This window comes from Triplophysa rosa, linkage group LG11, assembly GCF_024868665.1.
Source record: "Triplophysa rosa linkage group LG11, Trosa_1v2, whole genome shotgun sequence".
Taxonomy (NCBI): domain Eukaryota; kingdom Metazoa; phylum Chordata; class Actinopteri; order Cypriniformes; family Nemacheilidae; genus Triplophysa; species Triplophysa rosa.
Genome location: NC_079900.1, coordinates 12,914,531 through 12,937,717, shown reverse-complemented (window position 1 = coordinate 12,937,717; position 23,187 = coordinate 12,914,531). Strand labels below are relative to the sequence as shown.

General features: G+C 38.6%; 1 protein-coding gene across 4 annotated transcripts in view; it reads left to right on the top strand.

The window, feature by feature from the left end:
* rarab (retinoic acid receptor, alpha b) overlaps positions 1-23,187 on the top strand; it is a 115,367-nt gene that overhangs the window by 48,113 nt on the left and 44,067 nt on the right. For all 4 annotated transcript variants that reach the window (XM_057345727.1, XM_057345726.1, XM_057345731.1 and 1 more), the window contains exon 3: positions 8,206-8,921. In XM_057345727.1, coding sequence (XP_057201710.1) covers positions 8,702-8,921 — 220 coding nt within the window. In that variant the 5' untranslated portion in view covers positions 8,206-8,701. The remainder of the gene's footprint in view (positions 1-8,205; positions 8,922-23,187) is intronic.

Genomic DNA, 23,187 nt, shown 5'->3' with positions numbered 1-23,187 from the left:
TATCTTTGATGGATGCTATTATTCTTCTGACCACCCGCAGATAAAACCCACACTCGGGGGGTGGGGGGGTGGCGGGGGGCATCGACCGTCAGGTCTGTAACCTTTTCTAAAATACCAGGTGTGTGTGTTTGTGCTTGTGTGTACTCATAAGGCAAGAAGCTATCCTTGAGGACCACTTGTCAGATAATAATCCAGGATTGTACCGGTGGAATGTCTGCTCTTTATGTGTAGTCATCTACAGCAGAGCAGTGCAGTGTTGGCTTGCTCATCGGGAGACTGCATTTATTTATTTATTCATTCATTTATTTATTAGATATTATTTATTATAATGATCTTGCTTGGTCTATAAACACCATGCACTGTGCTGTGTTTTACCTTTCTGTGTTTTTCTTATTTGCTCCTGTAAAGCTGCTTTGGAACAATGCACATTGTGAAAAGCGCTATATAAATAAAATTGAATTGAATTGAATTGAATCATCTAGATGAGAAAAACCCTTTATTAAAGGGATTCTCCACCCAAAAATGAAAATTCTGTCATCATTTACTCACCGTCAAGTTGTTCCAAACCTGTATAAATGTCTTTGTTCTGTTGAACACACAGAAAGATATTTAGAAGAATGTTAGCAAAAATGGTAGTCAAAGGTTGTTCTTCTTCAAAAAGATCTTCTAACATAAAAATATATATTTTTAAATCTACTATTGTAGTCAATGGTGCCCCAGAAATCTCAGTTGGTATCATTCATCCAAATATCTTTCTTTGTGTTGAGCCAAACAAAGACAATCCTTAAAAAAAAATCAAATTAATCTTGCATTTTAAAATCATGATATGATGTTGATGTTTTTTTATTTCATTACTTATATTTTGGCAAATCAGAACATCTGGTTGCTGCCTATAGAGCATCATAATCCTACAAAATGTACCATCTTCCCCTACAATGGCTGTAATACAATCAGATGGCAATACCCTGTTACTTTGATAAAGGCCTATATACCATGGTACTGCCATTTCAGTGGTATTCCAACGTACTTTATTATCAATTTGGTTGGACCGTGTACAAATAAAATAAAATTGTTGTGCATGTTTTTAGTAAAAAACACTCTGGACATTGAGGAAAAAACACCCAAATTCTACAATCTTAAAAATATTGCGTTCTTTTTCAACCCAGCATTGGGTCAAAAATGGAAAACCCGACTGTTGAGTTAAATTAACCCAGAAAATGTTCATTTGACCCAGCATTTGGGTTAAAACAACCCAACCCATAGGTTAATTTTGGGGGGCAGTTGTGGCCTAATGGTTAGAGAGTCGGACTCGTGACCAGAAGGTTGACGGTTGGATTCCCAGGGCCGGCGGGTAACGACTGAGGTGCCCTTGAGCAAGGCACCTTACCCCTACTTGCTCCCTGGGCGCTGCAGTGATAGCTGCCCACTGCTCCGGGTGTACGTGTGTTCATGACTTGCTGTGCGTGTGTTCACTACTCTCTGGATGGGTTAAATGCAGAGGTCACATTTCGTTGCCTTGTACTTGTACATGTGCAATGACAATAAAGTTGAATTGAATCTAATCTAATCTAATTTTTCCATTTTTAAGCCAATGCTAGGTTGGAGTAACCCACGAATTTTTAGAGTGTAAGCAATAAATCAGGCCAAAATCGAATGCAACAGCACAATTTCTATGGCAGAGTTGAAAGGCTTTGGAGGAACAGTGATCATGCATGTATTTATAGAGTGTGCGTGCTAGCGCGCCTCTCTTCCTGTATAATTAAAATGCTCCCTCTATACGCGTGATGTACACGTCCATTTAGCTCTCTCTTCCTCATAAAGGTGATGGTGCTCGTTTAGTGGATAGATTTATTACCTCAGTTCATCTCATACCTATAGTAATGACCTTTGAAAATTATTCTCCCTCTCTCTCTCTCTGCCTCCATCTCTCCCACTTGTCTCCTTTACCACATGTCTGCAGTCTCAATTCATTTCCCTTCATTTCATTTGGCTGTCTTAATGGAAGAGGGGAAGGGGAAATAGAGCCCATTACTGGGCTATAGACTTTCATCATCTCTCTCTCTTGCCTTGTCTGTCCCTCTCTCTCCCACCTCTCTCTCATGGGCCTCTAATGGCTAATGCTAATGAACAGAGACATCTTTAACAAAAAGACATTGAAACAAAAAACAACCCTCTATTTCAGAGAGGAAATTGTGTTTTACGGTTCTCCTTTTTTTTCTCTCACTCGCTGTCTGAGTGCGTGTAAGTGTGTGTGCGTGTGTGTGTGTCTTGCGACACACTTTTTTCAGAGTGTAATGCTTGCAGACACGGCCATGCCAAGTGCAATGTATTGACCTTTGGCCTTGAACACAACTGCTAATCAATAAGTCCAGCAGTCCAAGTCCAAGAAGTCCTGTGGGACAATATTCAAAACCCCCTCCGTTCATTGTCTAGACAGCGGTCAATGCCCTTTAGAAATCATCTTTATTCTACACTTCTGACTCAACACCATCACCTACCCCTTACAGCATGTCAGGATGGTTGGCAGGCCTTCATTTTCCATCTATATTTACATACCCTGCTCTTTTCCTGCATTTGTCTATACACTCTTTCCTTTAAAAGGTTGCCAGATCCTCTTACCTTCACATCTAATGTGTGGTCTCTTTCCAAAGGTTTTTGGCTTGACGTTTTTCACAGCACACTAACAGTTCCCAGAGGAGCGTTCTGACGGAAAAAGTGTCATATTCCTATATTGTGCCTCACCTTGCATGTGCTCGCACATTTCCTCTGTCTGGCTTTCTTCAGTGGCGCTGGCTTTCTTCAGTGGTTGTGGTATGTTTGTAGCAAGGCAGCAGTTGGCCCCGTTGCCAAACATCATTACGTGTCCACACAATGGAAGTCAATAGGGTTGTTTGGTTATCAACATTCTTCAAAATATCTTCCTTTGTGCTTTGCAGAAGAAAGTTATTAAATCATTTCCGGTTTTGTGTGACCTTCCATTTAACATTCACGGCTACTACAATATTAGTTCAAGTAATATCTTAAAGGGATAGTTCACCACAAAATGAAAATTCTGTCATCATTTACTCACCCTGTTGTCATTTTAAACCTGTATAACTTTTTATCTTCTGCAGAAAACAAAAAAAGATATTTTGAAGAATGTTGCTAAACAAAAGCTGTTGGTCCCCATTTACTTCTATTTTATGAACACAAAACCAATGCAAGTCAATGGGGACCAACGGTTTTCTGTACCAACATTCTTGTGTGTTCTGCAGAAGAAATAAAGCAATACTTACATGAGGGTGAGTAAATGATGACAGAATTTTTCATTTTGGGGTGAACTATCCCTTTAAGTAGGTGTGTTTACAAATTAATTTCGTACCATGAAACATGTCTTGTTTCATTACAGCAAACCTGATGTCGTTGTACTGCAGCATAGGTGTAATAAGCACATATCTTGGAGACATGAGATCTAATAAAAGGAAACATTTGTGAAAAAAGTAAGGCTTTAATTAAAACTCCCCATAGGCAACTTTGCACATGTTTACAGGTCATTTGGGAATTAAGTCCAAGAAGAGCTATTAGCGAGAGACTATTTCTGGTTCAACCTTTTCTTGTTTTTGCAGGTACAACTTTGATTGTTTTGCTTGTAGTCAATGTGTCTCATGTACAGCTGCTTTGTAAACAATGAAAATTGTAAAAGCGCTATATAAATAAAGTTGAGTTGAGTTGAGTTCTAATTCACGTCACACATTACATGTGTTTTTCCTCATTAATTATGTTACAAGGCTATCGTTTGACATGGTAATATACAATAAATACTGTTGACATTTGTAATATACCACAACACATGCACAGCACTGTCGTACATTGTGCATTCAAGGTTTTACCGGCTCTGACATTAGAATCATTTAATTAGTGCAAATATGTGAGACATGAACAGGCAATGATAAAAAGTGAAAGGAAGGCTGAATTATGTGCGTGAGCTTTTAAAGCACATCTGCATGTGTCTCCTAGTTATGCTTAAATTTGCAAAGGTCAATGCTTTTGAATCTTAGGTCAAAAACCCTGACCGTTTGTTATTGCGCATTTCCCCCAGTCTACCAAATGCTCTGTTCTCTCACACACAAACACTCTGTATTCTCATCATAGCCCTTAAGATATGTCATTTTTTCTCATGTTGTCGTTCAAAAATAGCTTCTCCACGGTTTATGAAACCATAAGGTCTGTTTTAAAGCACATGCATGACACACCATGTGTGTGCTGTCCACTGCAGGCATTCAACAGAATATTTTCACACACACGTCATAGCGTGAGTAAGTGTTAAAACATTTGTACTTGAGATTATGAAATCAGTCTGTTGATCAGTTTGCAGGAATGAATTATGTCATCATGTATCTGTTTGTTTATTCTGTGCATCATTATTTATAGGGTGGTTGCCATTGCATGTCTAGGGCGTCATATATAGAGGGAAAGGTTGTTAAAATACAAAGTATATGTAAAATGTATTTTCTTTGTATTTTCTTATGTTTCATTTGTTATAAAAATATGTAAATTAAAGTGTGCATTAATGCTTTATGCTGGCATTTGTATGGAGTGCTAATGTTTTAAAAGCTCACATTTACATCTGAAATGCAACAGTGGCCAAAAGTGATATGTCCAACTTTGGAAAATTGACATCTTCGTTCCTATTATTAACCATGTATTATTTTTTTCTGTGTTTTATAGCTCAGTTTTAAGAATTTAACAAAAAAACCACACACTACACACATTTAAGCTTACTAAGTCAAGACCCAGGAGAATGGTTACAAAATATTACTATATAAAAGGATCAACAAAATATTAATAACAGAAGAAATGTAGTCAATTAATTCCTGCAAGCTTTTTGTTGTTTTTGCATTTTCTTTCTATTAGAATAAACCCATTTCTCAGATTTTTCTGTTTTCACATCATTGATGGCTTAATCTAACCTGAGAGGCCATTAAAAACGAATACAATATACCCTTCAGACATCACTTTTGGCCTGTATATTTTTCCTCAGCCTAGTGCTGCACAATTAATCAAATTAATAATCAAGATTATGATTATCTAATCAGGAATCAGAGTCATTTCAAGCATGTAATTCAAGTGTATTCTCATTGCGTCAAATGTTTCTTGTTTTTGTTAATATATGTTCTGCAGGAGTTGTGCATTGTAACCAAATGAGTCCAGAACTGCTGGTTGTTATTATAGTAATACGTGTGACTACAGTATCAGGGGGGGAATTCTTGTAATATTTGTGCAGACCTTATATTTAAAGTCAATAACAAAGCCTTTAAGGTTAACATATCCAAGCATGTGTTTACCATCACTAACATTTGTATATTAATTGTATATTACAGGTAGTGAAGTCTTGATCACTATCATTGTATTTATCCAAATGTGCAATGTCACTGATGCATTAAAAGCATGAAGCCGTCTGAATATTATGAGGATTTTAGCTGCATAAACATAGAGTGACCCTATAATGTATATTGAATCATATGACAAAACCTTTACATCATATTGTTTGATTTTGGTACATTTGTTAATGATTGTTTGATATAAAACATATGTTTCACTGTAAGTGTTTGTGTGTTGAGATTTTGCTGAGCTGCGCATCTTTTTCAAGTGTTTTCATGTACTGCATGTTCGTACAGGAACTCACAGCTTTGCCCACACCTGCGTTCAGTGTTTGTCCCTCATCCACTACGTACTTTCATGTCTTATGCTTAGACTCCCTAAAATATAAAAAAAGAAAACATACTTCAAAAATTTCTGCATTGAGGCAATAGATTTGTAGCAGTAGTTGTTTTACTAAATGCTGGATCTCTCAAATCTCATTGGTAGGATTTCAGTGTTCACATTTGTTGCATCACATTAGTTATATCATTCCTGGTGTGACCTGTCTTGACAAAATTAAATTTGAGAGCTTCAATAAGATTATCAACGAACTTAACTTAAATTTCAGGCTTTTCCTCACAAGACGTTATCGTATGACTTCAGAAAGCTCTCTCTCTCTCTCTGTTCCTCTCTCTATCTTTCACACATACACAGCATTGGGTCCTCTAATCTCTCTTTATCACACATTCTCACACCCGCTCTGGCATTGAATTAGTTTGAATTAGTGGGTTCATTGCTATGTAAAGGGGACCTGTGGGGTTTAACCTACTTAGTACGATGTTTAATAATGTATGAGTGAGATTTGAGAGCAGTGTGCAGCACAATAAGGTGTCTTCGCTTGCTTTTCGACTTTGATCTCTCCCTCTCGCTGCCTCCGTCTTTTTCTGCGTTTCTCTCTTTTCTTCTCTCACATACGTTCCTGCTTCAAACATAATCAGGAGAACTCCCATGATTCCATTCGTGCCTTCAGGGAGATTCATAATCCGCACTCCATATGGGAGGAAATTTGAATTAGATTTATTTGTGCAGCATTTGGAGTCTGTGGTGCAGGCTAGAGAATGGATGGGTAGCGTCGAGCAGAAAGATTGAGGATATAGATACAATAATACAAATGGGATCGACGAAGAGGCATGACAGGCTCGAAGACAGACAGATTTACAGATAGACGGTTGTTTTTCGCTCATCGCTGCTCCCTCAGACAGTGATTTTCTCCTCCTCTTCCTCCTCTTCCTCGTCTGCTCGCAGTTTCAGGTCGTGCTCAGATAGATGATGTTAATGAGGGTTTCTGACAGACACTCTGTGTGTGAAGATGTTCTCTGGGCTCCTGAGGGAACTCTACAGTTAACAAGCTCATTGGGGAAGACCTTGGCAGCATTTTCCCACGCTGTCAGGCTGGGTTCAGCACTCAAGAACAACCACTGAGTGTTAGGACTGTGGTCTTCCCCTTAATCGTTCTAAGTCGACAGTTTGTTTACGCTTGACTTCAGCATGTGAGGCGTGGTTTATTTTAGATGTACTTAATGCCTGGGAGCAAAAACGAAAGAATGCAATACACATTCCTACTGTTATTAAGTTCAGGATTTATAATAGTTTGACATCTGGAGTATATGACATTATATCATGGGTTTTTAATGGGAAACCAGATATCTAAAGAGCAGATTTTGCCATTTATTTCCTTGTCAGTATTTTTGTCTTTTTTTACAAATATCTGAATTAAATACATTTTCATAATACGCAAAATGACCTAAGGGCCAGATTTACTAAGAGCTTGCGGCAGCACAAACGGCCCTTTTGGGTGAAAAAAACTACTGTCGGTATTTATTAAAGACACGCTATGACAATTAGCGCTGAAAAGGCATGGACATGGGTGTTTTTGCGACTGACGTTATTGCATATGCATTTGTTGGAGTTTCCTCTTCAGACACAAGTGTTTAAACAATCACGTAACGCAATTTACTAAGGTTTTCATTCGTTGTTGTACTGGTATTCGGCTTTATTTAATGCCGAAAAAACGTGTATTAAACCTGTGCTAATTTGCGCTGCTCTTAGTAGGTTGCGTTGGTAATTATGGGAATGAGATATTGCGCCTGTGTTTTAAAAAATATATAAAAATAAAGTACTTGGGCTGCATGATATTGAGGAAAAGTGCTATATACGATGACTGGTTAAATAATACGATATGCGTTACGATAACGCTTTACGTTTACTACATTAAAATATATTTAAAAACTGAAACCAACATATTCTTTCTGATTATTGATCATCTTCCACACGTCTCTGCTATCTGCATCAGCCTAAAACCATTGCAATAATGCACATGTGCGATATTACGATAATTTCAATATATTGTGCACAATGTGTAGCCATATTATGTTTATGCTTAAAACAAGCAAAAATGTCTGCCACTGAGATTAAACAAACTTGTTTTACCTCTTTATTGAGAAGTTCAAGTTTATTTTATTTTATATTGGCAGATATTTTGGCCTGAGTCTTGGGTCATGTTGCTTCTCAAGTAAATTTATCTTGGTTTAAGAATTTGTACTAGAAAACGCGATAAAATAAGTATATTTATACTAATGTTGAAAAGTAACAGTTTAACAGCTTCAAATCAGTCAGACAGGTTATTGAAAGTAATCAGTTAATACATCTATAAATGGACAAATATTGGCCATTTTTTGTCACTAAATCAGTATATGGCTGCTATGTGTATGTTTGAAAAGCATGCATGTATGTTCAACTTTTGTGTACTTAAATAAATAAAACCCTCTCTCCTCTCTTCTTCCATTCTCTTTCTGTCTTTCATAGGTCAAGGAGTTCTCTGTGTTGGGTTGACTCACTGTGACAGGTTTGACCCGAGAGCATTTTGTGACCTCTGGAGCACCACTTCTCCATTCTTCTTGCATCGCATTGTCCTAAAACCTAGTTAATCAGACTGTGACTGCTAAGACACAGCCTCTCCAAACTTCTGGGTCAAACTTCTGGCTGCAATTTCAGTCTTCATTGAAGAAAATATAGACAAACAGTGCTGGAATTCACAACATCTCACTCAAATACTTTGGGATTGCATCCAGAAAGTTACATAACACCAAAACGGAAACTTGTATACCTGTGAGCTGTCACTCTGGTCCAATGGCGTCATAACCATTCATCCACACCCTAGACAGCCAATTATTAACCAAGTCCTCTTCCTCACAGACAAACACACCCACTATAACACGCAACCGCAGGGACACTCGGTTACAAGACTCTCCTGGTTGGATTACCAAAGCAGCTCATGATGGGAAAGTGAGAATCGGCCATCATGGATAACCGGCACACAGGTCTGGGACTCAGTGTTGTTTCTGAGCGTGCCATGTCTGGAAACGGCAACCCCTGTCCAAGCCCCGGAGGGTTGGGCACACCTCTAGGAGGATTCCCAATGCCCCACTACCATTACTTCTTTTCTCATGTGTTAGGTGGGCTTTCCCCTCCAGCCCTCCCAGGACTTCCTGTCAGTGGATATAGCACTCCATCTCCTGCAAGTGAGTATCTGTGACTTCCTGTATTTATAAGGGGTAACATACATCTGCTGTTTGTTACCGTGGTAGATGCATTTACATGTGACATATGAAACTTAATTTCCCCACAAACACAATGAAATAATTTAAAATCTCCCTCCTTGAGTCTGGCTTGTATAGCTCCATAAAGAATGGTCTGTGTGGCTATATTTATAGAAATGCATATGAGATATATTTAAAATCAATATGCAACTACAATTGGTGATTGTTTATAGTAATCTCTGTAAAGTTCCGGTTTTTTTCTCGTGTGAAGGTCAGGCCCACAGATCTGACTGATGTTACTCTAGGCTCTGCTCAGCTAACACGCATTGAGTTTGCTCACAACCTGTGTACATGATCCCTGCTGTTTCATGAGGCCTATTGCCTTGATGTGTCAGATCTCATTGGTTTATTCAGTTTATCACTAGTATCTGTTGTTTGGCCTGTTCTACACTTGAGGTGCAGAAACCACTGGAATGTTCCTGGGCAAAACGAGATGCCATGCTGCCCACAGTGCCTGAGGTTATGGACGTCCTTATGTGAACTTGAACTGTGTGTGTTTGCTTGTGTCTGTTTGTGCATGAGTTTTGCATGTGAGTACTTGATGGTTACTGAATGAAACATCATAACAGAAGCTAATATATAAATATCTAGTATTAGGACTGAGCAGGCAAATTTGTAAATGCTTTGACCTGTTTACAGTATTTGTGTGTTTGCTCTGCAATGATTTAACAAGGTGTTTTTTTTAAACCGTGATTTCAGCGCCCAGTTGCATAAACTTAGCCGCTAAGTTAAGACAGCGTCTTAACTAGTCTCACTGACTAGCAATCAGTTGGACTAATCAGTATTACTTTTCATATTTCAATTAGCCCAATCTACCTTTTTGTCTAGCAGATTTAGAGAAGGTATGATCAGTCTTGAAGAAAAAATGAGATGACTAACTTGTAAGACTAGTCTAAGCAGTTTATGCAACCGGCCCCAGCTAGGGGTGTCAAAATATACAGGTATTGACAACAAATGTGATATTAAAAACAATGATTATCAAAATTTTCAGCACCGGCATAAAATGTGAGCCACAAACTCTCTTTTCACATCACTACACTCATATTTTCAGCATGATTCGTTGGCCAAAAAATTAATGCACAAAATAATAAAACTTAAAAATGAATTTAACTTAAAAAGTAATCTCATTATTTAATTATTTTTAAGTTTATTTTTTAAATGTATTTATATTTTTACTGTTTATAATATAATATTTATTTATAGTTTTATATTTATTTATATAACTATAACTTTTACAAAATTATTTTGGCCACAATAATTGTGTAATGGATATTGTGACAGCCCTAATTTCACTACTTTTTAGTTAAAATATTTATTTATATAACTTTATATAACTTAATATTTAGTTTTTTTATTAATCTATTAATTTTGTTTTAATTTGTTATTTTTATATGTACCAGTATAACGAAACATAGCAATTAACAGCAGTAAATATCTTATACTATTATTGTTTTTGAATATATTAAACATGCCAAGCAGACTTTTATCCATAAGTATAAATCATCCAGTCCTAACCATTATTTGAGTAAAGTAGTTTGATGGACTAAAAGTTGTAACTTTCCATTTTTACCTGCAGAGAGAAACAAGAAGTTTCAGAGCACATCCCCTCTCTGTTGTTTGGTGATCTTAGAGACATTTCTGTCCACTTTGCACACTTGAAATGACGGTATCTAATGTTTTGACTCGGTGGGTGCAAGCGCATCTTCAATCAGCCAACTCTGCTGCCAAATGCTACTGGCGGGGAGGCTTTGGCTCTCAGTCAGCGACGGCTCCCTCCTGCATAGCGCTATATGACAAACAACCCTCTGACGCTCACGGGGGCTAATTATTACCCGGCCCCTGTCGACTCACGGAAAGACTCTGCAAGCTGTCGAGCGAGAAAAGGCGCACAGCTAAATTTGGTGCCCCATGTGAGAAAAGAAGTCGGGGGTGTTGTGGGAACATTTTTATTTTGCTTCCCGAGGATGATGCAAAAGTTTGCATGGGATTACCTCCGATAAACCTATTAGTCAAGGAGACTGTATCGCCATAAAACCCAAATAAGTTTCTGTTGCTTTTGCTGTAGGCTGTGTATTTGCATGAAGTCCAAATGAGGTCTGAGAGAACATGCATGGAGAGGGTGCAGAGCATTTATTTATCTTCCCTAAAAGCGTTGAGCTCTCATTCCACATGAGTGGCGTGAGATATGGAATATGGATAGATATGGAGGTGCCTGTCATTCTAGAGATCGCCCAACTTGGTCGCTCTTGACTTGAGCAGGCGCTAGAAGGGTTCCCCAGGGGGTTCCTTGTCACTTGCTGTGCTGTAATGAAGTGTCCACTGGCAGTCATAGAATTCAGCCAGCTGGAAGGCAGGGTGATTAGATTTGGGCTCAGTGGAGTTATGCAGACCTCTACCTCCACCTCCGGTGTGGACTTCTTAGTTAGAATTGAATTATGAGTGTTTCAGTATAGTTTCATAGAAGGCAGTGGGAAGGTGAACCAATATTCTCCTAATAAAGATTGAAAGCTAGTCTTATTCTTGTTTTGTATGCCCAAAGTATATTGTGCAATCTAAAGCACAGCTTGCAAATCTTGTAAAAATTGCGATGAAAATTATGGGTGTAAGAGTATATGTATCACTTCAATCTAGTTATGAGTCATTGGTCTTTAAGAGTGCACAGACTATAGTAAGTAATCCAAGCCACGTTTTATTTACAATGTACCAAATACTGCCATGAGGCAAGGTAATCAGTACAAGAAATCATTGGTACCTGTGTCTATTAATATTTTAAACATTAAGATGTAACAAATTGTGGACACAGGACAAATTTCCTGACAATAAAGTATAACTCTATATACCAGTCTTTGCTTTTATTTAGCCCCTAAAGAAACTCCAAATTGTGCATCTACCTCTAAGTAAGTGAGCATAGACGTTGTATACACCGAATAAGCAACACACGCAGAGAAGAATGTCATAATTGTTACAGCTCATATGTGTGAAGCTTCCATCCAAGTATATTTTTTGAGATCTGCAATGCTCTGTAATGTCACTGGTGTCTGCAACCAGAATTCTTTCATTGGTGAATTGGTGAACTGCTATTCCGGTAGCTCAACTGGAGCAATTTTAGCATTATGGGTAGACATTTACAGTCTCTAAACTTGATTTTAGTTTTTGTGTGTGCATTTTTAGAGGAAGAATATTATACATTTAGCTGAAAAGCTACACTTACTTGACTATGGAAATTCATAAACAATGCTTTACAAACGTTAATACCTCATACGGCTATTTAAACCAAATAAAGTAAAAAAAAACGTAAACAGTAAAAACTTGGTCTTGCTCGTGGTAAGGTTGACATTTGCATTGAATTGCTCGCTGGTGGAGTGTTGAATATACTGTAGCTTTTCAACATAAACATTATAAAGCTACATGACGTCATGAGAAGTCTTGAGGACATCAGCCCTCTAGGACCGAAGTTCAAGTGATAGTTCACCCAAAAAGGAAAATTCTGTCATCATTTACTCACGGTTAACATCATTCTTTAAAATATCTTCTTTTGTGTTCTGCAGAAGAAATGAAGTCAGACATGTTTAAAAAGACAAGAGGGTGAGTAAAAGATGACAGAATTTTCATTTTTTGTGAAATATCCCTTTAAATTACCCTGATCTAAATGATCTGTCGCATTATTGTTGACATGGATTGATGGCACTTAGTGTTAATATGAACATGTTAGTTTCTGCAGTTTTTTCAGTTGTCTGTTCTTTCTCTAGTGAACGTGAGGCTAATGAAGTGTTACATGGTCAGGCCTTCCAGGCATTGTGTTCTGCTGGGGCTTCCATACGTCTTTTAACAAATCTGGGCTGGTGTTTTTTTTAAGTATAGCCTTAAACCTTGATAGCTCCATTTCCTCTGATTCAAACTTCTATTCTGCCCTCACAGCCCCCAAAGCGCCACTTGAGTAAAATATAAAATGTAGTTTAATGCCGTGAAGTGGATAGCATTACAGAAACTACCAACAGCCCCTGCCTCCATCTGTCCAGGGCTCCTAAAAAAAGAGAAAGACAAGAAATATTTAAAGCAGGCCGACTTTGTTGTGCAGGGAAATGAGGATGAGTTCAGTTCATTAATTTTAGATATGTAGCTTCTGCTGTCTCATTGGCTTTTCATAAGCAACAGCAAAGCAACAGAGTTAGCTGATGTGAACACGCGTATAAGCTTACCCATCCTAGCATTGCATGATTTTCAGATGACCTTTAACCTTAAAGTGTGCTGCGTTGAATTATTCATTATTCTTGACTTGCATGACTAAAGTAAAAGAAAATAAAGTACTACTGCATAATGCACTTGTCTGTTCTTTGTTAAAACAACACGGCAGGTAGACTTAATAGACATAATTTCCCCATTATGTTTCCCATAGTAGAACATGCTCCCAGATTAGCATTTCTATTAGCCAGTTAAGTTTTAGGTATGGGGATAAGGGACTTGAGCAAAAATATGGCAACCGATCATTTTCCTGAAATATTGTGGTTTGGGTTTGGCATACGGTTGTGTTCAGGGATGGGTAAAGGCCAACAAAGTATGGTGATCATAGAAACATTGTCTAGATGAAGGAAGTCATACAGTGTCCGAAAAAAAGACTTTTCTTGTCTTTTGACCATTTGACCAAAACTTAGAAAACAGCGCTTCACCTGCTACATCCAGATCTGTCAGTTCTTCAGTCTGGTGGTTTGCAGTCCATTGCCAAAACAACACCTGCCTATGCCGCTCCAGCTGTCTGGAACAGGTTTTGATAGATGTCAGGCAGCGGTCGTTCACTCTCCCCTCGCAGCGTGTGTGCAGCGATGGGCCTGTTGCTGTCAGAGCATCCCTGGTTTCGCTCTGGAAGCTCCTGGAAGTGTGAAAATGCCGTCTATCCGCTCTGGCAGGGGCTGCCCAAGTCATTTAACTTTCGGGTGTCATTTGGATTCCCATCTACTCTGAATGAGGAGCAGACCACCAGTGTCAAGCCTGCTGTTTTTCCTCTTCGTCACAGTGGATATTCTTTATGCTTGTCGTGTGGATGATGGATCTGCATTTGGCAGCCTCCACCTGGGATGCGCCCAGGCTGGGCGTTCAGCCTGCGGGCCTGTCAGGGCGATATTTATGTCTACTAACCTTCCATCCAGGGCCACCATGTCATTGGTTCATTTGTCCTATGGTTAGGATGTTTAATCACACATCAATTGCTTGTGGCAGAGATTGGGACAATTAGTCTCATGTAGTAATTAACAATAATTTCGGATCTCCAGTAATGTGTGATAAATTGCCCACCCCTTGGGATCCAATATGGAATTAGCCATCTACTGATTTAACTCAAACTCCACTCCACTGTGGTGCTGAAGCAGGCGATGCGGGATCGAATCTAGTCCCTTTTCTCCATGACTTTTATTTACAGTGATACATTTATGGCACTGAAAACCAAAAAAGTAATTTCAAATAAGTTGCACCTGTATTTCTGAATCCCGTTGTTGCAGAGAGAATTGTCACTGCTCATTTACATGTGTCTAACGTGGCAGTCGTTCTCTGGATGCCCGGAGCAGCAGATCGAGTTTATGACAATCATACTGTCACAGCTCATATCTGGGACTGGTACGGTTGTCATTGTTTGAGCAGTCTGATTCTGATGCATTCTGATGTTGTTTACGTGTGTCTGACTCCAACGCTCATCGTATTGATTTCACAGCTCGCCTCTGATCTGCATGTGCCCAATCGCTGGTTTGATAGTTGTGGGAAAGACATATTTGTCAGGGGGGAAAACTGTGTTTCCCACGGACTAAAGTTCTGCTACTTTTCACATTTGAGCAGCATCTTATTTTGGTAGACTTTCCCCTAAAGTTATTTTTTTTAGCTCTAGGGGTAGCTATAGGTGTTGTGGCTGTTGCTTACAATTCTCTATAAAAGACTGGGGCTGTTGTATTTCATTGTAACGTTTTTTCTCACTTTAACATTGTCAAATTGTGTTGTCAGTGTTTTCATTTCCTATGTTTTTAAAGCTATGAGTGGTCTGGAAATATAGTGCATGAAAACAAGAACGTACCGGTTTAGATCGACATTAGACATTATTTTTTTCTTCATTTTTATGAACAATGTAGTATGAGTACCTTTGCTCAATGAGACCACCTTAGACCCGCTCCTCCTCTATTATGACTTTGTCTGTGAAATCCAGGCTAAAGTCTACAATCTTCAACCATTAATTTCACTATGATTTCAGATTTTAAAATGACATTACTTAGTATATTAAATAATCAAGAATATATTTTCACAGAATGTTCTTTACATAATGTAGAAGGATTTTATGTAGAAAACTAAGACTTGCATATTGTATAAAATCACACGATCAAATCAAATCAAATGTACGTCCACAAATTAACCACAAATGTACGCATTCACAAGTCAGTACGCCGCATTCACAAGTTCTCATCGCTGACAGGAATGTATATGCAATTTCTTTTAACTCTTTGTTTCAGGTCTGCGTCATAGATCACACAGTCTTACTCACCGTGAAAAGGTGTTACAAGTAACAACAGTGGAAGGTCTCATGAGCATGTGCGGGATGTTATCTGTTCATCACAGAAAGTAGTGCATCCTCAGGCTGGTCAGCATTACCATCTGATGAGTCATTGGCTCTGACTAAATGCCATATGCAGCTCGCGTGTATGCAGCTCGCATCTCGTGTTGGCTCAGGCAGCATCAACTGATCCCAGTGTCCGTACGACGTGCAGCGGGGGGCAACCAGACAGGGTGGCGACCATGCAGCCTGCAGGCATCTTAAATCACCATGGGTCAGGCAGGCGGCCTTTCAGAGAAGAATCTTCCCTTTTGGGTCTTGAATTTCTTGAATTTCTTGCATTCTCTCTCTCTCTTTTTCTGTGCTCTCTGACACAAATCTTTCTGACTAAATGACAGCACTCTGCACAAAGTGTTTGTATGAATATTTTTCCAGGAGGTTTGGACACTCATTTTTAGCACTGATAAGCTGAAGAGGAACTGTTTGTTTAATAGCAGCCATTATACTGAGATATTTTAAACGAAGCCTTGATGATAGTCTTAAAGAATTCCAACAACCTGAAACAGTCATGTACTCATTGTCGCCCTTATGATGAAGCTGTATGAAGGCCGTTTTAGTTGAGGTGTGGAAAAGCACTGAGGTTCCCTTGAGGAGAGCACGCTCTTAGCGTGCTTTTGAGAGGCCGCGGGGTGACACTGTTAAAAGGATGGCGCTCACAGGTCGCTAAAAGCCTGTTAAAGGAACTGCTTTTATTGGTCCTATTCTGATCCCGCACTTGCTGGCTCGACCTTCACAAGTCCTTGTATTGGAAATGAGGGCAAGCAAAAGCATAAGGCATTAAAAGTGATGTGTGTGAAGGAATGTTTGTGTGTCTGCACACTTACCTCTGGGGTGAAAATCTGGGTAACAACTTAACATTGAGATATGATAATAATATATTGTGATTTACAATCAGTCAGTGCAATGTTGTGAGGTAAAATATCACTATACTTTAAAGGGATAGTTCAGCTAATAAAAAGAAATTCTGTCATCATGTATCCACCCTCTTGTCATTTCAAACCTGTATAACTTTCTATTGTCTGCAGAACACAAAAGAAGATATTTTAAAGAATGCTTGTTACCGAACAATGGCGGTACGCATTGACTTGCATTGCATTTGTGTCTATACAATAGAATGCAATGGGTACCGCCATTGTTCGGTTACAAGCACTCTTCAAAATATCTTTTGTGTTCTGCAGAAGAAAGAAAATCATACAGGTTTGGAATGACGTGAGGGTGAGTAAATGATGACAGAATTTTAGTTTTTGGGTGAACTTATCACTTTAATATATCACATGACTCCATATCACCTTTTTGATTTCAAACACAATTATCTAAACATTCCTAAAACAAGATATTTGCTTAAGAAGCAAAACATTTCACTCGTTACATTTCAGGGGGAAAACAAAACTTTGTTCTGTTTTCCTACGAAGTAAGAAAAATAATCGAATTCAAAAGGAAAAACAAGATTATTACCCTACAGCCTAAACTTCACACATTCTTCACAAAAAGATGAAATCTTGTTTTAAGGATGTTTAAATAACTTTGGTGGAAACCAAGACCGAAAATATAAATATAATGTGTCAAGTGGAGTTTAGTTTAGTGAGGCAGTGCACACCAGTGTATTGAATAAATGTCCTTGAAAAAAAGGCCTACCAGTGAAATGAGTCTTCACACTTCATAAGCTCCAGATCTGGCCTGCTGCTTTAATTGAACTGAAATTCTCATAAACGGAGTATCCACTGAGGTTGTTTGGTTTTCTAACTCATCTAAACACCTGTGTGTGTGCTTATGTGCTTGAGAGGCTGTGAATCGTAGCTTCAATGAGCCCCTGTTCAATAAAACAGCGTTTGCAATCAGAAGTCAGATGCATAAAGCAGGACACCTTCAGTCATATGGATTGTGTCTGATCGTTTTACTTTCCTAATGTGACATTGAAATAATACACTCAACAAAAAGTGTGGTGCGGGGCTTAATTTACCCTTGATAAAAGAATGGACTGTGAAAAGTGGGCATTCCAATGCTAGACCTAATGAAAGCATGTTTGCTAAGATTTAGATAAAACAGTGTAAACGAAGCATTGTTTTCATATCCAAGTAAGCTTTTCAATATTTTTTCTAATCATTTCTTAGCTGTTTTACATGATTTGTTCTCTATTCATACTTTCTTTGTTTAGTTCAAAACTCAACTCGGTATGCATGCTTGCATTATGGTTTGAATGTCAACATGGACTTCCCCATTTTTAAGCCATAAATAATATTTCCCAAGGCCATAGCTGAGCAGTAAAGGGGTACGATGTGTATGTTTGGCCGTGTGTGTTGCCCAACAACAGTGAGGATGTGTTGCTTTTAGTTCAGATTGAGAAACATGGCCTTTCATACAACCCATTCATATTTGCACATACAAACAGCCACACACATACAGACACACACACGCGATGTCCCGTAAATCAGGGCCCCTGGGGGGCGCCTGCTGCAGTTAACTCCTTAAGCGATTTAATAGGCCTATTTGGGGGTGTATTTATAGAATGATTTAGCACGTGGTGATTTCCTGCGCTTGTTTACTCAATTCTGGCAAACTCAATTCAAGCTAACTTTTATGAGCTCTTAAAGGTTTTCAGTAGCTGTCGTTGAGAGAAAAGGAACTGAATTCAAACGTGTATCAGCTGCCTGTGCCACAAAAGAGGGTTTGTGGCACTGCAAGTTCTTAAAAGCCATGCCAAAAACATTACAGCGGCCACCAGCTCTCACCCACAGTGTCATAATGAATATCCGGCCTGTTTGGGTTGTCGCATTCGAGTCATTAATGTAAAACAGAGGAACATTTGAAGAAAGTGACTGTTAGGGGTTGTTGTTTGTAGTTCTCAATGAAATAAATAATTTCAACATTTCTATTTCACAGCTTTGAATTTTCCATTTTTAGCTTGATGAATATTTCAAATGTACTAGGTCGATACTGTATGTGAAGAATTCCAGGCCATAGCATTCCCAAGTGATCGGAAACAAAGTTTCAACCAGTTTTTATACACACTCAGTCAAACAAATCCTCAAAAGCATTCTCTTTCTACATGCTTGAGTTTTTCCAGCTGTGATGTTGTAGGTAAATCACAAATGAAAGTATAAACTGTAACATTGCGTTTGCTCTTGGTCTGATTTTTCAGACTAAAGAAATTGCAACCATGTGTCATTTTCATGCTTCTAGTCCTGACTGTATTCTGTCCAGAGCTGGATGTTGTGTACTAGTGTACTGTATAGTCACAGAAGCATATGTTTGTGTTATATGAGGGAGGTTACTTCTGAGGCTGCTGTGTGCATTGACAGATGTTCACAATCCAGCTGTGACAGACCCAGCCGTCTCTGGCCCACTCGAACACACACACACACACACACACACACATAGGAAATGTTGTTGCGTAGCGAGCAGGATTTCTCTTGTAGCAAATGAGATCATACAGCACAGTTGGTGGTTCATTGATATAGGGTGTGAGTTTGGTAACAGAATGTTTTCTGTGTTAAACTGTAAGTGCATATTACAAAGCTACATACTTTTTCAAAGATGACCATTTATGACCATTTAACCACTCCTCATACTTATAATGAACTTCACAGTTGTTAGAATGCATTTTTGTGGTCATATCTTGAAATGAAATGAAATTAATAGCTGCACGTGAACTTCCAATCTATTAGGCAAACAGATTTCATTTAGTTAATTACTTATTAATGAAACTTATTCAAAAGTTTTAATGCTTCACAATTTCTTATGTATTGCACAAAGCCATTTCTAGTGTTGGGAATTTCAATTCAATCGAGAGTGGATTTCAGTGCACACCCTTTTAATCAAATAAATGGACTCACCAGACAGTTCCACTTAAAACATGCAATTAGGGAGACATGTAGAGGACAGAAAGAGCCTGTGTGAGTGTGTGTGCGCGCACCTGTGACCACCCAGATTTATTGCTTGTATTTGTAATTGTCAGCTGCCATCAGTAGATGAGAAGAAGCTTTTCCATTATTGCCAGACGTTTATGGTGTATCCGTAATTATTTCAGTGCCTGTGCTGCTGGTCATCTGAGTCTGCTGGTCATCTGGTGCCAATTAAAGTTGCAACGTTCCATTTCATTTGAAAATCTTTGGCGTATTAGGAATTTTTCCGACAGCTCTTTGTAATAAAATGGAGGATGCACCTTCCATTGTAACTGCTGCATGTTGATCCATTCTAGTAGTTTACCAGTATGGCTTATAAATTCTCACTGATATATATGTCACGAGTTTATTCTATGGTTTCAATTGCAGTTAACTAAAAGCTTTTGGAGTTATATATATAAGATGCAAAAACAAATCTGGAAGTATGCCTAGCATTTCCATTTGAATTTATTCTAAAGAGGACTGGCAAAACAACAATTCATCACTAAATAATCATATTTGCACGTATAACAGCAGCAAATGCAGTGGCTATTTACTGCTCCGTCCTGCGGTTGCCTCCTCCCTTGTACTTTGAGTTTTACTCGCTCCACATGCAGCAGGTGGTATTGCCTTTACAGGATACATTTTCTTGCCAAATTGTAGTGTAACCACTTATTACAGAGTTAGCCAGCTGCCATGAGTAAGCGGGTGCACTGTGGTTTTAGGTGCTGTATAAATGGTAACTAACTGTAATGTAATTCTAGTAATTGAACATAAAATTAAAACTTAATTAAGAAATTAGCTTTAATTTATACTTTCAAATGACTTTAAAAGTAAATATTTGTGAACGTATAATCGTTAAAAATCCGTTTTAAAAGTAAAATGTGTGATTTCTTTATTTACATGCATTTGGCAAATTTCTTTCAGCCATCCTCTCTAAGGACTTTTAGAGTCTTGTTGATCATTGTTTCTTTGTGGGAGTGTGTATGAATGTGTCTCCTGTGTTTATTCCTTATTTGCGCCTTTGATGTGCATGATGTACACCATGTGTAGGCCTATCTTGTCCCTCGAAACTTGTTTATCTTTATATTTGTTTATCTTCAATTTGTGTACATTTCTGAGTGTATGAGTCCGCGTGTGTGTGTGTACGGCTGTGTTCCCTTCCTGTGGGCCTCCAGACCAAAGCCTCCTCACAGTGAGAGAATAGACTGGTTTATTGGAGGCCTGTCAGGCTCAGACTGAATTTACTGCCCACAGACAATGTTTATCACTCAACAGAGGGTAATGTGAGCAGAAAGCGGTGGGACCAGAGAGGGAGGGATGGAAATAAAAGACGAGAAGGAGGCGGCAAAGCAGATCCAAAGCCGGGGAGGGCTTTCTGGCCCACTTCTCACTATAGCTCATAAATCTCCAGACCCCATCCTTAAATTTGTGTACTAGCAGAGAAAGTGAGGGAGGAGGAGAGAAAGAGGAGGAGAAAACGCCACTGTTCTATAACTTAGATTATTATAAGTTAAAGCATTTAATCTTTTTATCTCTCTCTTTTTTTATCTCTTTATCTGTGGTGTTTGACTTATTGTGTAAGTGGTCTGTTTGGGGGGGTTGTTTTATGACTATTGGTTGCTCTGACCTATATGGTGGCATCATTCGCACGAAAGGTTCGGTTACATGACCTTGATGGAAAGCTATATTTTTCTATCATGTTTCAAGTGCAATTTTTCATTAAACCATTATAATGTAGAGTAAAAAAGACCTTTAAGTACTTTTAAAATGTCATATAAAAATAAGTTTATCTGTGATGATATAACTACAACTGTAAATTTCACCTTTTAAATGAGCTATTGACTTTCTAGTTTTCCTGTTCGCATGCTGACTTTCATAGGACGTCTTGTTGTTGTGAATGTCATATTAAGTTCTCTGAGTTTCTTGTTGTGTTTGTATGTTGTGTTTGAGTGCCTGATAGCTGGTGTGAAACTCGGTGACCCAGAATCCATCCTCTCTCACACCCTCACATTCACACTTTCACACTCCATGCCTGCTGACATTCTTCTGTGCCATTGACGATGTGCCGGCCTGACAGTGCACGAGAAGGGTGTGGGTGTTTCTTGGAGCGTTTTAGATGCAGCTGAGCATGTGTATAATCAGTCTACACTTTTTATTAGAACTTAGTGCAATTTTGATTGGGATTTAAAACCATTTTAAGAATAATTTATGCAGTGCTTTAAAAGTGTTAAAGGTCCAGTGTATGACATTTAGTGGCATCTAGTGGTGAGTTGTCGAATTGCAACCAACAGCTCACTTCACCCCTTCCTTTCGAAGCACTACGGTGGCTGACACAGATCTAAGATGTCATACGTTTTCGCTTCTTTGTCGAAGGAGATAACGTATTTAAGAAACGCACTCTGTAGAGCAGTTTGTCCGTTTAGGGCTACTGTAGAAACAACATGGCCAATTCCATGTAAGGGACCTGCGGTGTATGTAGATAGAGATGGCTCATTTTAAGGTAATAAAAACATAACATTTCATTATGAAAGGTCTTTATACACGTCTGAAGACAGTTATCTACAGTATATTATATTGCTTTTCTGTCAATAGATCCTCAAAATATTACACTCTGGACCTTTAATATCTTTGATAATACGTACGTTCCCATGTCTCTATTATGTACAGCATCTTTGGCAGTTTCATTACCTTTTACTTATTCAATACCTATTTGTGTTACCTCTTACTCGCTCACTCTCTCTCGCGGTCTTTCACACTCCCTCCTTATTTCGCTCTCCTGGCCGTAGGGCTCCCTATCCACTAAGGTGCTGAATAATTAATGGAGGCAGGCTGGGTTGATTAAAACAACACATCAGTCTGACCTCATTTAGTAAACGGATGACTCAATGACAGGAACCAGCAGTGTCCTCTTAATGACGGATTACTCCTGACTGTGTGTGCTACTGTAACGGGATTAGCATTCTATACACACACAAACTGTAAGGAATAAAGTACACATACAGTGGACTGGCTTGCAAAAGTATTCATCCCCCTTCATTTTATTCACATTTTGTTATGCTGCTGCCTTATCTTAAACTACTTTAAATGATTTTTTTTTTACATTAATCTACACTCCATGCACAATAATGACAAAACAAAAAACTGATTTTTGACAGCTTTGCAAATTTATTAAAAATAAAAAACAAAAATAAGTACATTGCATAAGTATTCATACCCTCAACCTCAATGGTTATAGCACCTTTACAGACTCGTGGGTATGATGTGAAAAGCTTTACACATCTGCATTTGGCAATTTTCTGTCATTCTTCTCCTCAGATCCTCTCAAACTCTGTCAGGTTGGATGGAGATCATCAGTAGACAGACATTTTCAGGTTTCTACAGAGATGTTCAGTTGGGTTCAAGCACTAGCTGGGCCACTCAAGGACATAGACAGAGTTGTCCATAAGCCACTCTTGCATTGTTTTAGTTGTGTGCTTAGGATCATTGTCATGTTGGAGAATGAACCTTCTGCCCTGTCCGAGGTTCTGAATGTTCTGGGCTAGGTTTTCATGATCATTATCGCTGTATTTTGTGTACAGTCCCTGAAGCTGAAAAACACACCCACATCATGATGCTGTTTCCACTACACTTTACTGTTAAGACGGTATTGTACAGGTGTTGAGCAGTGCTTGTTTTTCTCCAGACATGATGCATGAATCTGAGATTCATCAGACCAGAA